Here is a 14,745-nt window from a genome sequence, read left to right on the forward strand (position 1 = left end):
AACGTAACTTGTAGTGGAATTACCGTCTATAGAAAACGGGATATCATCACCACATACTATTATAATTCACCAGCTATTCTGCTGGGAATTATTCTTAAATACATTAGTCTTTGGACTTTACCATCATAAAAATATCTCATATAAATTAACTTAATTATCAATATTAAAGTAGAGTAAATGTAACCCTTCTATCACTTTCTGTCATCTGGACAATGTAAGCCAGGCGTCAGTGAGGAAGGAGGGGCAGCCATTGTTGATACTAGACCAGAGGCTCACAGGAGCAAATTCGGCTCCTGTTAATTTTACTTGGACGTAGTGTTATGGAAACCAAAGGTGTACCATTATCAACACGCTGTCAACAAATCAAGTTAAGTGTTCTTCCGAAACCCATGTATCTTTCATTTATGCCCATTAATGTCATTATATAGGGTGACCCGGTTAGAGCACGTGGTAGCCTTAAACTAAAGATAATTAAGCCAGGTCTTCATTGTTCCATGTATAGTATTTTCTATGATATACCTGTCATATATAGGATTCTGGCTTTATAGCTAGCACCCTTTTGACAGGTCAAGACGAGGAAGCATGCTTTGTGCATCAGTTACCAGGATGATGGAAGCTACCTCAAAGAGGGAAAATGTGGTGTCTACACCCTAGTTATACCTGGTGGACTAACCTGCTGTACTATAAGATAAGGAACCTCTTCAATGTATGTAGTCTAATACTGTAGTTTGATTGGCTGCATATATATAAATTAAATTAATATAAACCCCCCCTCTAATGTGTAGAGGATCGATTTGTGAGATTATGAGATTATTGCAGAAATACAGTCCACTTATCATTATACAAATTGCTATCGAAGTATATAAATTAACGTAAATATAAATTCATATAAATTAAATAAATATAAATCTCACAGGTCGGTTCCCACATTCGGCGCTTTCCCCTGATAACTCCCTTCCCTCCCTCCTCCTCTTCTTTCTTTTTTCTCCCATGGGTCTTTGAGAAGCGACCTGGGGTCCAGTGGGGTCCGTCCATCCTGGGGTCCAGTGGGGTCTGTCCATCCTGGGGTCCAGTGGGGTCCGTCCATCCTGGGGTCCATCCTGGGTGGACCAATGTTGGTGGGACAGACTGGGGTTGTTGTTGATCCTCTCTGGTGGTCACGATGCAATAGCAGGTGGTGACACCATGGCTGGTGATGACACCATACCTGGTGGTGACACCATGGCAGGTGGTGACACCATGGCTGCTGGTGACACCATGGCTGGTGATGACGCAATGGCTGGAGGTGCTGACATGGCTGGTGGTAACGAAATGGCTAATGGTGACGCAATAGCTGGTGGTGACGCCATTGTTGGTGATGATGCCATGGAAGGTGATGACACCATTGCTGGTGGAGACACAATGGCTGGTGATGTCGCCATGTCTGATGGTGACTTCATTGCTGGTGGTGATGCTATGGCTGGTGGTGACGCCATTAAGGGTGATGACGCCATGGTCTTACTACTACTCCACGGAGACTGGTGTGACGATGCTATGGCTGGTGATGACTCTATGGCTGGTGGTGACGCTAAGGCTGAATGTGAATCCATGGTTCCTGGTGACGACATGGCTGGTGGTGACGCCTTGGATGGTGGTGACCCTATGGCTGGTGATGACAACATGGCTGGTGGTGAGGCCATAGCTGGTGGTGAAGAATCTCCTCTCAACTCCTTATATTAACATTTACTAATAACACTAACACGTAGAATTAAAATCGTTGGTGTATCAGGCATGATATGCTAAATCAGGCATGATTTAGATAGAAATTACCCAGCCATCTTGACACCAAGCGTCGATAGCAGACTGAAACATGAAGTCTTCCACGAATGTTAGAGATTTATAGAGTTCAGTTAATTGTCCTTTCTTTCTAAAAATATTGTTCATTATGAAAGAAGTATTCATTTCGTGAATTATGTGAATACCTCTTCTCGCAATTGCCTTGCGAGAAGAGGTATTATTATTCAACATATTTACTGGTGACGATAGTTTAAATCGTACTCCTTTATTTCCCTCAATAATTACTAGTAAACCAAATTGGTTTAAGCTCGAGATCGCTATGAGCGTCTCTGTGCATGCGTGTTCGGGCCTCTGGGTATGGGGGAGGTGGCTTTTCGGCACACGGCTCCGCTACGAGTACACACAGATTTACAAGCGGCAGCCATTGCAGATATAATACGTGGTCGTACAGTGCTTCGTACTGTATATTCTCGTTTCTGACAAGATAATCGCGTCCCCGAATTTGACCTTCAACAGCAATGAACGTAAGGGACTAATTGACGTGATATCGGCGACTGTAAATGTGCCAACAAGCCTACGTTATGTATGTTTTATGTGTAGTGCATTATCTAATAAATTATTACTGTAGGTAGCTCGTCGTTATGTCATTTACCGACCAAAACACTCATGTTCGGTTCTTTCCACGTTATTCTCAAGTTTTAATGAATAGTGGAATAAATCTCTAGCCCAGTCAAATTCTATAACATTTTTGCAATTACAGCGTGTTGGTGAAGACAAGCAGAGCAATTCTTCCTCTACACACGACTTTCCCTACTGGTGTATCATCCATTATTTGGGCAATGTGATCACGTCTACGAGTATTCGAACAGTGAAACGGGTTTAGTGAAGTCTTCTTACAACTAAGCCTTACTGTCTCTCTTTCGTAGATTTCTTTGACTGATGCTAATATTATTTCTATTATGTATTTACATTTCTTATACATATAATATTCTAAGAGAAATTACATAAATCTAATATTTTGTTTCTCAGTGCAATGCTTGCAGGAGGGGCGGCCAGTTAAGGCAAACGATCCTGTCTTGCGATTACGCCCCATGCAATGATGCTGACACCAGCAAGGGACACTAGGCATCGTGTCTCACTCAGCTTGTCTTATCTTCTCCTCTTCTTTCTTCTCTCTTCTTTCTTCTCTCTTCCTTCTTCTCTCTTCTTTCTTCTTCTCTTCTTTCTTCTCTCTTCCTCCTCCCATGGGTCTTTGACAAGCGACCTGGGGTCCATTGGGGTCCATCCGTCCTGGGGTCCATCCTGGGTAGACCGATGTTGGTGGGACAGACTGGAGTCGTTGTTGCTCCTCTTCCATCTTTACTGGGTCGTCTGGGGTCGTCTGCAGAACGACCTGGGGTCCACTGGGGTCCGTCCGTCCTGGGGTCCACTGGGTAGACCAATGTTGACCGACCGAGAGGGCTTTATCTCGGGGTCCCCTGGGGTGATGGTGGTGGCTCTTACATCCAGGTAGGGGGCTGGTCGTCGTGGTGGTGAGGAACGCCCCTGAGTGTGGTACCAAGCAGCCGTCTCTCTCTTCTGCATATGCGTCGCGCCTCTCCTCTGGCTCCCACCTGTGGATGAACATAAAGGCGACAATACCCGTGTTCCATGCTGTTGTGTGACCCTGTAGTTTGTATAGGGTTCACACAGTCAAGTCATACCGCTCTCCTCCTGGCAACGACTACACTCAAATTTTAATAATCCAATTAACTCTGAATGACATTGACTTGGTGGAACATAAAACAGTAACAGAGTAAAGTTTAGAGAAGAGAGAATAAGGTCATCACTACTTGTAACTTGTCACAAAAAAAAATCAACACAATAAATATCAAAACTAATAGACCAAACACTAGCCTAACTTAACTATACCGTTCCTAATCTTAAGTACATAATTAACCAGCCGTTACTCCCACCCTTAACCTACAGCCACCTACGTGACCCAGAGTGTTTCCCTAGCTTCTCCGCCGGTCAACAACTCAAAACTGTTGCCACCCCTGTGACCAGACTATCTAACGTCGAGCGTCCCCAACGTGAAGTCTACTGACATACTAAGCCTCCCCCTAGCATGCTGTACAATACCAGTACACCTCGGGTTATTGCGTTCAAATGGAGTAAAACAGTCGATCGCAATAATCTGAGCAGAACTACTACTTAAACTACTTAAGAACTACACCTGCCACTCCCCACTGACCTGGAGACCAGTGGTGGCTGGGTGTCCCCGTGGGACATGCGAGGTCACCTGTCACACTCAGCTGAGCTCCACTACCAACCAACCGCTAAGTTCCCAAATTACCAAATCTTATCACTAACATAAAACACTACACACGCAAGTTCTGGTGAACATTCCCTGAACTTCACAAAACTCACAAAATCACTAAACCAAATCACCAGAGAATCACTATCTCCTAACCTGGAAAAAGCTCGCTAAATCGCGAATATTAAACACCTGTCAAGATCTCCCTGATAGCACCTGAGCGGCAAAAAGACACGTGGGACTGAACAATGTTAAATGAACACCAATACCTTAAACATTGTTCAACACCGCTGCCAACATTGTAACGGGGGGGTGGGGGAAATAGCTCTATCTTGTCCATTATTCCACTCCCCAGTTAACTAACGAGGCCGGGGGAAACAGCTCTCTCTAGTCCGTTATCCCGTCCCCAGTTAGCTAACTATTCTAGAGCACTCCCAGAGTTCCTAAGGCAACCCTTCTCGTTCAACACCTTGTAACCTAGGTATTTGACTACCTAGGTGCTAAGAATACAAGGCGCCGTAACTGGATCACCTATCCGAAACTCTAGAGAGAACTCTAGAATACAGAATCTTGCCACAAACGAATAAGAGAAAACGAGAGGAAAGAAATGAATAGTGAAGTAATTAGTGAGGGTTTGGGGGTGAGAGGTAGAGAGGTCGGAGGAGCGAGGAGGGTCATTAGTTGAAAGTGAGAGTTTTAGAGAGGGGTGAAGGGAGAGGTGTAGATAGGTAGAAGTAGAATAGTAGATAGTAGAAGTAGAAGAGTAGATAGTAGAAGACGAAATGCTGCCACCATCCATTCTAGACCATTACATACAAGACAAGGAATGGAACTTGTCTGTATCACAATATTCTCAAAAGATGTTATCAAGAGATCATTATTAGTATGGTCCCATCTTTATCATGTACTCATTAATATCATGAAACCAGTAACCACAGAGGCTTTCTCACCTCAACTCAAAGCTCTAGGGAACAAAGTTAAACACAATTTAAATAATAAATTCATAATTATATTTCACATGAAGTATCATAATTTAGCAATTCAATTAAAATGTTCCAGTTTAATATGCAAAGTGAGTCATCATCCAAGAATTCGAGAACCCTACAACTTGACTGCCCCTGATCATCACACAACAATTGTAAAACACGACCAAGTCACCTTAATGCTCAACTCACCAAGTGTGTGCCTATAGCTGGATAGAGAGGGGGGGGGGTCTGTAGTTGACAGAGACTCCCGCCCTGCCGGCCGACAGCCTCCCTGATATGGCTGTCTTCTCTGCTCTGCTGGCTCGGTTGCTGTTGTTCTCTTAATGCTTAATCCTCCTATGCTCCCTCAGTATATATTGGCGAACCTAGTAGCTAACTCCGCCCACAAGTAGATAGCCTCTGGCTCTCTACCAAGCCACTCCTTAAACGTCGGCCTGTTTGAAGGCTAACAGGCTACAATTATACGATTAGCGGAAGCAAGGTGAAATTCTCATGATCTGACCTCAGGTCACTTGAGGTCATTAACGCTTTGAGGTGTGACTTTCCGGCGGACAAACTGGCACCTTCTCTAATCCCTGTCTGTGACTCATGTACTCTATGTATGTATTAAACTAAACCAAACACTTTTACAGTGTTACAGTGTAGCAATGTTTCATATATAATTTCCTATGATTTGACAATTTATTTAATAGGCTTAATAATCTTACTAAATTATCATCACATTGAATCTACATTTAATTTCTGATTCTATAATGTGTAATGATATAATTAACCAACTGGTATCGAACCAGCACCAGTCATCATCCTAGATATATATTATTTCTAGTAATACCCCCCAGTGTTGAAGTTTGAAGATTTAAACTCTCAATTAATTATTATTACAGTCCATTCATGCTCTTCAAATAATTACCAAATAATCTAACATTCATAGGCACTGGTACCACAGTGTCAGTCGTATAATCCATTTATTTGTTTTCCCTCTTTTCTCAAAAGTGGGTGGTCCTTCGAGTATTTCGATTTCTTAATTAAATATTAATAGAGTTGAGTTAAAAGTCCCATTCCACAACAGTTGGTGGTGACGTCATGGTCGGTGGTGACGCCATTGCTGGTGGTGACGCCTTGTCTGGTGATGACGATGCCGTGGTATGTGGCGAGGCCATGGCTGTTGGGGTCGCAATGTCTGGTGATGATGTTATGGCTGCTGGCGACGCCATGGCTGGTGGTGATGCCATTGCTGGTGGTGAGGCATTGGCTGGTGGGTGGCGACATGGCTGGTGGTGGCGACATGGCTGGTGGTGGCGACATGGCTGGTGATGACGACATGGCTAATGGTGACGACATGGCAGGTGGTGACGCCATGTCTGGTGGTGACGACATGGATGGTGATGACGCCTTGGCTGGTCGTGATGCCATTACTGGTGGTGACGCCATGGCTCGTGGTGATGCAATGGCTGGTGGTATTTCAATGTCTGGTGGTGACTCCATGGCTGGTGGTGACTCCATGGCTGGTGGTGATGAAATGGATAGTGGTGACGCCATGGCTGGGGGTGACCCCACGGCTGGTGGTGATGCCATGGCTGGTGGTGACACCATGGCAACTTGTGACTCCATGGTTGGTGGTGATGAAATCGATGGTGGTGATGCCATAACTGGTGTTGACGCCATGGCTGGTGGTGATGCCATGGCTGGTGGTGATGCAATGGCTGGTGGTGATGCAATGGCTGGTGGTGATGCCATTACTGGTGGTGATGCCATGGCTGGTGGTGATGCCATGGCTGGCGGTGATGCCATGGCTGGTGGTGATGCCATGCCTGGCGGTGATGCCATGGCTGGCGGTGATGCCATGGCTGGCGGTGATGCCATGGCTGGTGGTGATGAAATCGATGGTGGTGATGCAATTTTTTATTATTATTATTATTTTCCACCACTGACGTGGCCACACAGTTACAATGCTAACCAGCATATATACATTTTCTTCTGTCCTCCATGGACAGGGTTTGAGATGTGTTAAACATATAGTTCAAGGGTTTATTGAACACTCAACCACAGAAGGTGATACGGTGCTTTTAAAATGCTAACCTAACCTACAGACGTAAATACATAGATACACAGATTTACGTATGCCCTACATAAAGTGTTAGATGTGTCTTTTACATAGTGTCATTAATGTGCATTTACAAAGGTGAAATGTAATTCTGATCAGCTTCCATATACACTTTATGCACATACATATACATATACACACACATGCATTCACATACATTTGTCTCTTTTACTCTGACAGGGTGAGATAGATGATAGAGAAACTAGTGTGCAATTAAGCACTTAATCACTAAAGGTGATTAAGGTGCTTTTACAAGCTCACGTTATATAGTCACATTACATACATACATTGTATAATTGATACATTACATGGTTAATCTTGGGTACAAGTCCAATATATCATCAAGTGTTCCAGTACTCATATAGTAATTACACAGTTCAGCATACCTTAGCCCAGGAGGGCGAAAGTCAGTCAGTATGGGACATTCTACAATATAATGTTCAAGAGAGTGCATGTTTTCTCTTTCACAAAGTTGACACATTGTGTACTCGACATTTGGGTTTTGAGAAAGCTGCCAGATACGTCTATATCCCAGTCGTATTCTGGCCACTATAATATCACATTGCCGGGTTCTTGTTCTATTAGTCCCATATGTGAATATCTCCTCACCATATCTATCATAATATTTAATGCTACAACTTTCTGGTCTTTGTGAATTTGTTAGGTCGATGAGATCTTCATTAGACATTTATTTAACTATTCTCTTTGTCACTGCTAGTGAAAAACCCATATCAATTTCTACCACTAGTTTTCTACAGGCTGTCTTTGCAAGCATATCAACAGTGTCATGCCTTGAGATGCCAACATGTGATGGTATCCATAGGAATTTCATTTCAAATCTGTTTTCTTTAGCAGCTGTGACGGTGTCCACCCCTATATTTCTTCCTTCCCAGCTGAGAAGAATCATATCTCTGTATCCTAAGTATTCTCTGATGTTCAGGGAACATTTTCATGTGTGGGAAAGCATGGAGCGCAATTAAGCTGGCTATAAAATGGCCAGCTAAGTTTCATAATGCAAGGGGGCTTACGCCTTTTGAGGCACAGGACGGTGTAGAGTCATCCTGTTTCCCGCCAAGACGTCCTGGACGCTTCCCGGCACCTGATTAGCCAGGTGAGGTCACGTGCCAGAAGTGACCAATGACGAGAGCCCTCGGGCGGTGGGCTCGGGGCGGCTGGCGCCTGGGCGGGAAGAGTACGTCACGAGCCGTCATAGAGGGAAGACGCGCTCGAGCGAGCTCCGGATCTAGAGAGCTCTTACCAGTAGATTTAAGCTCCGCTTCGATTCTGCAGACAGTCTGAGAAGCAATCCAACTTCCGTGGAGTGCCCAGAGGAAAGGACGGACCGGATTAGAGAGCCAAGAGCTCTGTCGAGAGTCTACAGCACAGGGAACGTTGGGCTGGTGACGTCTGGGACGCCCAGAGGACCACGTATTCTACATCAAGCGAGTAGCTACGGCCGGGTCAAATCTACTGGCAGTGAGGCGAGGGGAAGCTGTGCTGGACTGCGAGGTGTCGGCAGTGCCAGTGAGAGTGGAGGACGACGACGGAGGTACCTGTCTCCAGTACCCCAGAGAAGAGGAGGAGGAAGGCAGTACCTGTTGGGAATTAGCACGGTGAGGACGCATTACCACGAAGGCGACGAAGGAACCTGTGTGTGTGGTGGGAACTAGTCGACGGCAGAGCAGACGCCAGGACCAGGAACCTAAACATCCCTCAAAAGAGGACGAGTCAACTTCGTGGTTGGAGTGAAATAAGGTAGATAATTGTCCCTCCCTTTACTCCTTTTGATCTAGGGGAGCTAGAATATTTTATATGTTGTGAATATTTCTACTCATCATTTTATTGTCTAAGTGACAGAATATTAGGCTAGGAGCCAAGAACTCATTTAGGCATGAGTTGGTGCGTGTGAGCATTAAGGTGGGGATGTTAGTGATCCTGGAGGTGGTAGCTGGTGGCAAAGAGCCAGCAACGAACTCTGAAGCGCCCAGCTGATTACATTGCTAGAGGCGTGGGAAAGTCAAGACGTTCTAACAGTTAGAGGTATCAGCTGATCATGTTGCCAGAGGCACGAGGTTGTACCCGCCGCCTGACGGGTGGAACCCAGTCAGCTGACCGTGATTGTTCAAATATATTGCATGCACATCCAGTACGTCGTCCCCCTTCTTCTACAGAGCCGTCGGTATTGCACTGATACACATCGTTACCCATACTCTGAGTACTTTCAGTGATGCTTTTAAGTGTTAACTGTTTTAATAATGTAGAGTGCACACTATCTTTCTTGGGCGCATTTACAAAATCAACTGATAGATCCCAGTTATCCCATGGAGTAATTGGTTGATTAATCATTAATTGAGTTGGGTACATATTTAATATTTTGATGAAGTTGGCTACCTTGTAGAACCAAAATACATAATCAGGTTTCATTCTTCTTCTATAGACCTCAGGTGACTGCAGCATATTAGAAAGTTTAGCTTGAAACTTCATGTGTTGTCTAGATCTACTCAATGCCTTTGTTACGTACCCTTATAAGATACGTAAGTAAATATATTAATATGTACATTTATAATTGTATGTAAATTACAAGCATGTATATTGTATACTTATGTTCTATGCAAATGCACATTCATGTTACAGTGTTGGCGTTAGGCCCAGCGTATCGTGGGAATGATTGTTTATTTCTTTGTGTGATCAGTTTTCCCACGGGAACTAATGATTTATATGTGATCATAAGTGGGTAACAGTGAAATAATAATTGAGTGAACTGTATCTGGCAAATTGTCGTGGGATCGTCCGTTGCTGGGGTGTGCATGCCATTATGCTATTCTGTATGCATATTTTAATTACTATGTAAAGAATAATTACCTTTTGTTTGTGTATATCAATATGTACTAATTATTCCTTAAGTTAGTTTAAGATTACTCTTGTCACAATGTAGTGCTCCATTGTTGAAATATTAATAATTGTAACTTTGGCAATTTATTCGCGGGGCGAGGCAATCTGTTTTGATTCTCGCGTGATCTTGTTTAGTAACTGGACGGGAGCCGGGGAGATATCATCTTGGAGTTAAGTCATTCTTTTGTCATAGCCATAATTATTCTTAGTATTGATTTAATGTCTGGAAGTACAGTGATATTTTTAATGTGATATATTGTGACCATATAATCATCTGTTTGCTTTTGAGATTTATTTAATATAATATTATATATGTATCTTAGTCTTTATTCTTCAGTCCTATGAAGATTATATTTTATGCTCAGTACCTGTCAAGGGGTTATACTGGTGATTCGCTATTGAGAACAGCAGTTGTGTCGTATCCCTAGACTTATTAAAGTTTGGCTGCTGTAGGATCACGAGCCGTAACGTACGATAGGTAACAAAGAGTTATGGGGGCCTGTGCCGGGAAATATTGTCCCACTTAACTTAACTATGCTAATCTAACCTTGCCTTCCTAGGTACCAGTGTCAAGTGTCTCTGTGTGTTTCTTAAGAACTATTCCATGTGCCAAGCAAGCCTTCCTGTGTGTCAAGTAACAACGTTTCACGATTTTGAGGTAAGTCATCCTATATATTTTGTTTGTGCAGTGAGGCCAAGCGAATTTTCAGTGTGGTGACAATTTTACAGTGAAGTGTAGTGCAGTGCCATTGTGTTTAATTATTGTTGTGAATTAAGTGCCAAGTGTTAGTAACGATGGAGGAGAAAGTTGCAGCGTTGGTGGCTCACCCAGACTTTGAAGGGATTCAGAACCTTAAAAAGACTGAGTTAATACAAATGGCAAATCATTTGGATTTGACCGCCAGCAATAGAATGGCTAAAGCCCAAATATTGAAAGTCATTGTGACGCATTTTGTTGAGAATGGGGAGTTAGATGACGAAATTCTAGAGGAGTTAAGAGAGGAGTCGAGTGATCAGATGACGTTAAAGCGTCTTGAGTTAGAAGCTCGCCAATTAGAGCTTGAAGCTCAAAAAGAACAGAAAATATTAGAGGCTGAAGCTCAGGAAAGGGAGCTGGAGACTAGGCGTTTAGAAATTGCGGCACAAAACCAGAGAGGTTTAATTGAGTTGCAACTAGAAGCCACAAAGAAGCAACAAGCCGAGGAACAAACTAGGCAATTAGAGATTCAACAACAAATGGCTGACACTAACTTCAGGCTTGAATCACAGCGTATGGCAGCTGGGCATGGAAATACTAGTAATGTTTCAACAAATAGTGATAATAATCCCATCAGGATGAATAAGTATATAGAGTTGCCCAAGTTCAATGAGGAAGATCCTGAGGTTTTCTTTGCACATTTTAATAAAATTGCCATCAGTATGAACTGGCCAAGGGATCAGTGGGTAGCCATTATGCAGTCTCAATTCAAGGGGCGTAGTCAGGAGGTTTTCACATCCTTACCTGACTCTCATAGTTTTGATTATGACTTTGTAAAGAAAAGCATCCTCAATGCATACCAACTAAATCCAGAGGCACACAGGCAAAAGTTCAGGAACCTAAGGAGAATCAAGGATCAGACAATAGCCGATTTTACTCGTCAGAAGACGAATTTTTGCAACAGATGGTTAAAGTCACTTGCAGTCACTGATTTTGATGCTCTAAAGAATCTTCTCATAATGGAAGAAGTATTGTCCTGTCTTCCAGACCAGTTATCTACTTTTATGGCGGAACAAAAGAATGTAACCGATATTGATGAGCTGTCAAAGCTCGCGGATGAGCATGAGTTGCTGACTAAGGCCCCGTTTATGGCCACTTCACCTAAGTCTAGTCGTAGAGTAAATTTCAATGCTCACCGTACTCCTTATCAGTATAAGTCTCCTCCTGGTGCGACAGTTACTCCCGTGAACTCTTCTCTTACTAACCCTAAGATGGTTACTCCATTGCCAGGATCATCTAAGCCTAGTAATGCTAATTCTAAACCGGCAGTTGGTTATACCAGTGTGTCCACTGTCAAACATTGTACCCATTGTAAGAGAAGGGGGCATGTGATTTCTTCATGTTTTAGTTTGCATCCTGAACTCCGACCAACTGGTCTTATTATGAGTAAAGGAGTGCAACCTACTAATTCTTCATGTATTACAGTCAGTCCCAATTGGATGGCTGAATTCAAACCCTATATGTCCACAGGTACCTTATTATGTACTAATGGTAGACATAAGACTGTTCAATTACTCCGTGATACTGGAGCTTCACAGTCTCTTATTACCCAGAAGGTACTTGATGATGTTGACACCCGAGATCTGGGTGAAGTTGTGCTTCTCCAGGGTATTGCCGGAAGTGTGCAACCCGTGTCCTTATTGCAAGTTAACCTTGATTCTAAATATACTTCAGGATGGTGTAATGTTGGTGTAAGTAAACAACTGCCCATTCCTGGGGTAGACATTATTCTAGGTAATGATTTTGGCAACCAAATGGTTGTAGGGCCCAAGTGTCCCATCATGTTAACTAAACCCCATAATGTATTAGCTCAACCGGAAGCAGATGATATTATTTACCCTGCTTGTGTTGTTACTAGATCAATGGGAAAAACAGGTGAGAGTAATCCTGTCTTCACTAAGGTTGCTGATCCCAAGACCAGGACCCCTTCAGTAAAGGAGTGGGAGGTGGATCTTGAGGATTCTTTTATGACTCGACTGGATGATGAGAGTGAGGCCGTAGTAGAAGCCCCGCCGAACCTAAATCACAAGGAAAGTGAAGGTGAGGAGGCTGAACTATCTGTACCTTGCCCGCTTGTCTCCAGTGCGCCAGTTGTCGAGAGTGAGGCCGAAGTAGCTATGACTCCATTTTATTCCGATCAATCGGGAAAAGAGATCAAGCTACTAGGTTCTTGCCCGCTCGCTGCTGAGTCTGAGTCATTGCCCTTAAGTGTTGTACAGACTACTGATCCTAGTTTAAGTAAGTGTATTTCTGAGGCTCCTGATAATATTGATGCATTGGAGGAAGGGACGGGTTTCTTCTTCAAGGATCGACTTCTGATGAGAAGGTGGAGACCCAAGGGAACTCCCTCTTCAGAGGATTGTGAGATTAGAACCCAACTCGTTGTCCCCAATGATTATCGTAGGCAGGTCCTGCAGGCTGCACATGATGACCCCATGGGAGGTCATCAAGGTATCACGAATATGTACCATAAGATAAGTAAATATTTTTTCTGGCCAAAGTTAAAGAAAGACGTGGTCAGATACTGTCATAACTGTATACCCTGTCAAATTGTTGGTAAACCAAATCAATCTGTACCTAGAGCACCATTGCAACCTATTGTAGTTCCTGATGAACCATTTACTCATGTTGTAATTGATTGTGTGGGTCCTTTACCTAAGACTAAATCGGGAAACATGTTTTTGTTCACTCTCATGTGTATGACTACTAGATTTCCTGAAGCTTATGCTCTACGGAATACCAAGGCTCATAATCTCATAAAGTGTCTTGAAAGATTCTTTCCGTTGTTTGGAATGCCTAGAGTTATTCAGAGTGATAATGGGGGAAATTTTGTGTCTAAAGTTTTCAGAACTTTCTGCGAATCCCGAGGGATTCGGCACAAATTGTCCAGTCCATATCATCCACAAAGCCAAGGTGGACTTGAACGTTTCCACCAGACTTTGAAACAAATGCTGAAGACAACCGGAGAAACTCATCCACGTAATTGGGATGAGAATCTCCCCTTTGTGTTGTTTGCTGCTAGAGAAGGGCTACAAGAGTCATTGGGCTGTTCACCCTTTGAACTAGTGTTTGGTCACCAAGTAAGAGGTCCTCTTAAAATGCTACAAGAAAAGTTGTTGGGAGATGTCTCTGTTCATCAGAGCGGATTGTACTTGAGTGAGGTCAAGGCTAAGTTGTGTCGGGCTCGTGAGTTGGCGAAAGAACATCTGGGAAGGACTCAACAAGCCATGAAAGTACGATATGACAAGAAGTTCAAGGCTAAGCTAAGGTCGTTTGATGTCGGAGATTTGGTGTTGGTGTTGAAACCTCGTATGGGGACTTCCATGTCCCATAAGTTCGCAGGACCCTACCAAGTGGTAGACAAGGTGGGAGACCTAACTTATAAACTAATTAACCCTAATCTTTCAGAACCCCAAATGACTGTGCACATTAACAGATTAAAAGCTTATGTTGGACCTGGTGTAGTAGCTTGTTTTAGTCGGGAAGAGTTACCACCTGAGGATAATTGTAGTGAGGGACATGTTGTTAATATCCCACTTCTCAGTTCCAGTTCCAATGGCAGGGAGATGCTATGTCATTTACAGGAGGAACAACGTGATGAGTTCCAGGTTCTGCTGGACAACCATACATCTCTGTTTGGGGAGGTTCCTACCCAGACCCACCTCATCACACACGACATTCAGCTCCTGGACAGCACCCCCATTCGACAACATCCGTACCGAGTGAATCCCGAAAAGAGGAAAATTATGCAAGCAGAAGTGGAATATCTGCTCCAGCATGATTTCATTCGGCCAAGTCAAAGTACTTGGAGCTCTCCGTGTTTGTTAGTGCCAAAACCGGATGGAACCTGGAGATTGTGCGTGGATTACAGGAAACTGAACAAGAACACTACAGTGGACGTTTTTCCTTTACCCTTGTTGGAAGAATGTATAGA

The 14,745-nt window shown here is 43.5% G+C and overlaps 1 protein-coding gene across 1 annotated transcript; it reads left to right on the forward strand.

Annotated features, from left to right (window-relative positions):
* The first annotated feature begins 1,185 nt into the window (after window positions 1-1,185).
* LOC138354073 (golgin subfamily A member 6-like protein 2) lies at window positions 1,186-1,719 on the forward strand. The gene has a single exon (XM_069307788.1). It carries the CDS (start codon window positions 1,186-1,188, stop codon window positions 1,717-1,719), a length of 534 nt encoding a protein of 177 aa, XP_069163889.1.
* Window positions 1,720-14,745: the final 13,026 nt, after the last annotated feature.

This window comes from Procambarus clarkii, chromosome 61 (assembly GCF_040958095.1).
Source record: "Procambarus clarkii isolate CNS0578487 chromosome 61, FALCON_Pclarkii_2.0, whole genome shotgun sequence".
In the NCBI taxonomy this organism is placed as follows: Eukaryota; Metazoa; Arthropoda; class Malacostraca; order Decapoda; family Cambaridae; genus Procambarus; species Procambarus clarkii.

Coding starts and splice junctions, on each gene's coding strand:
- LOC138354073 (XM_069307788.1), top strand. CDS start 1,186: ATGGCTGGTGATGACACCATACCTGGTGGTGACACCATGGCAGGTGGT.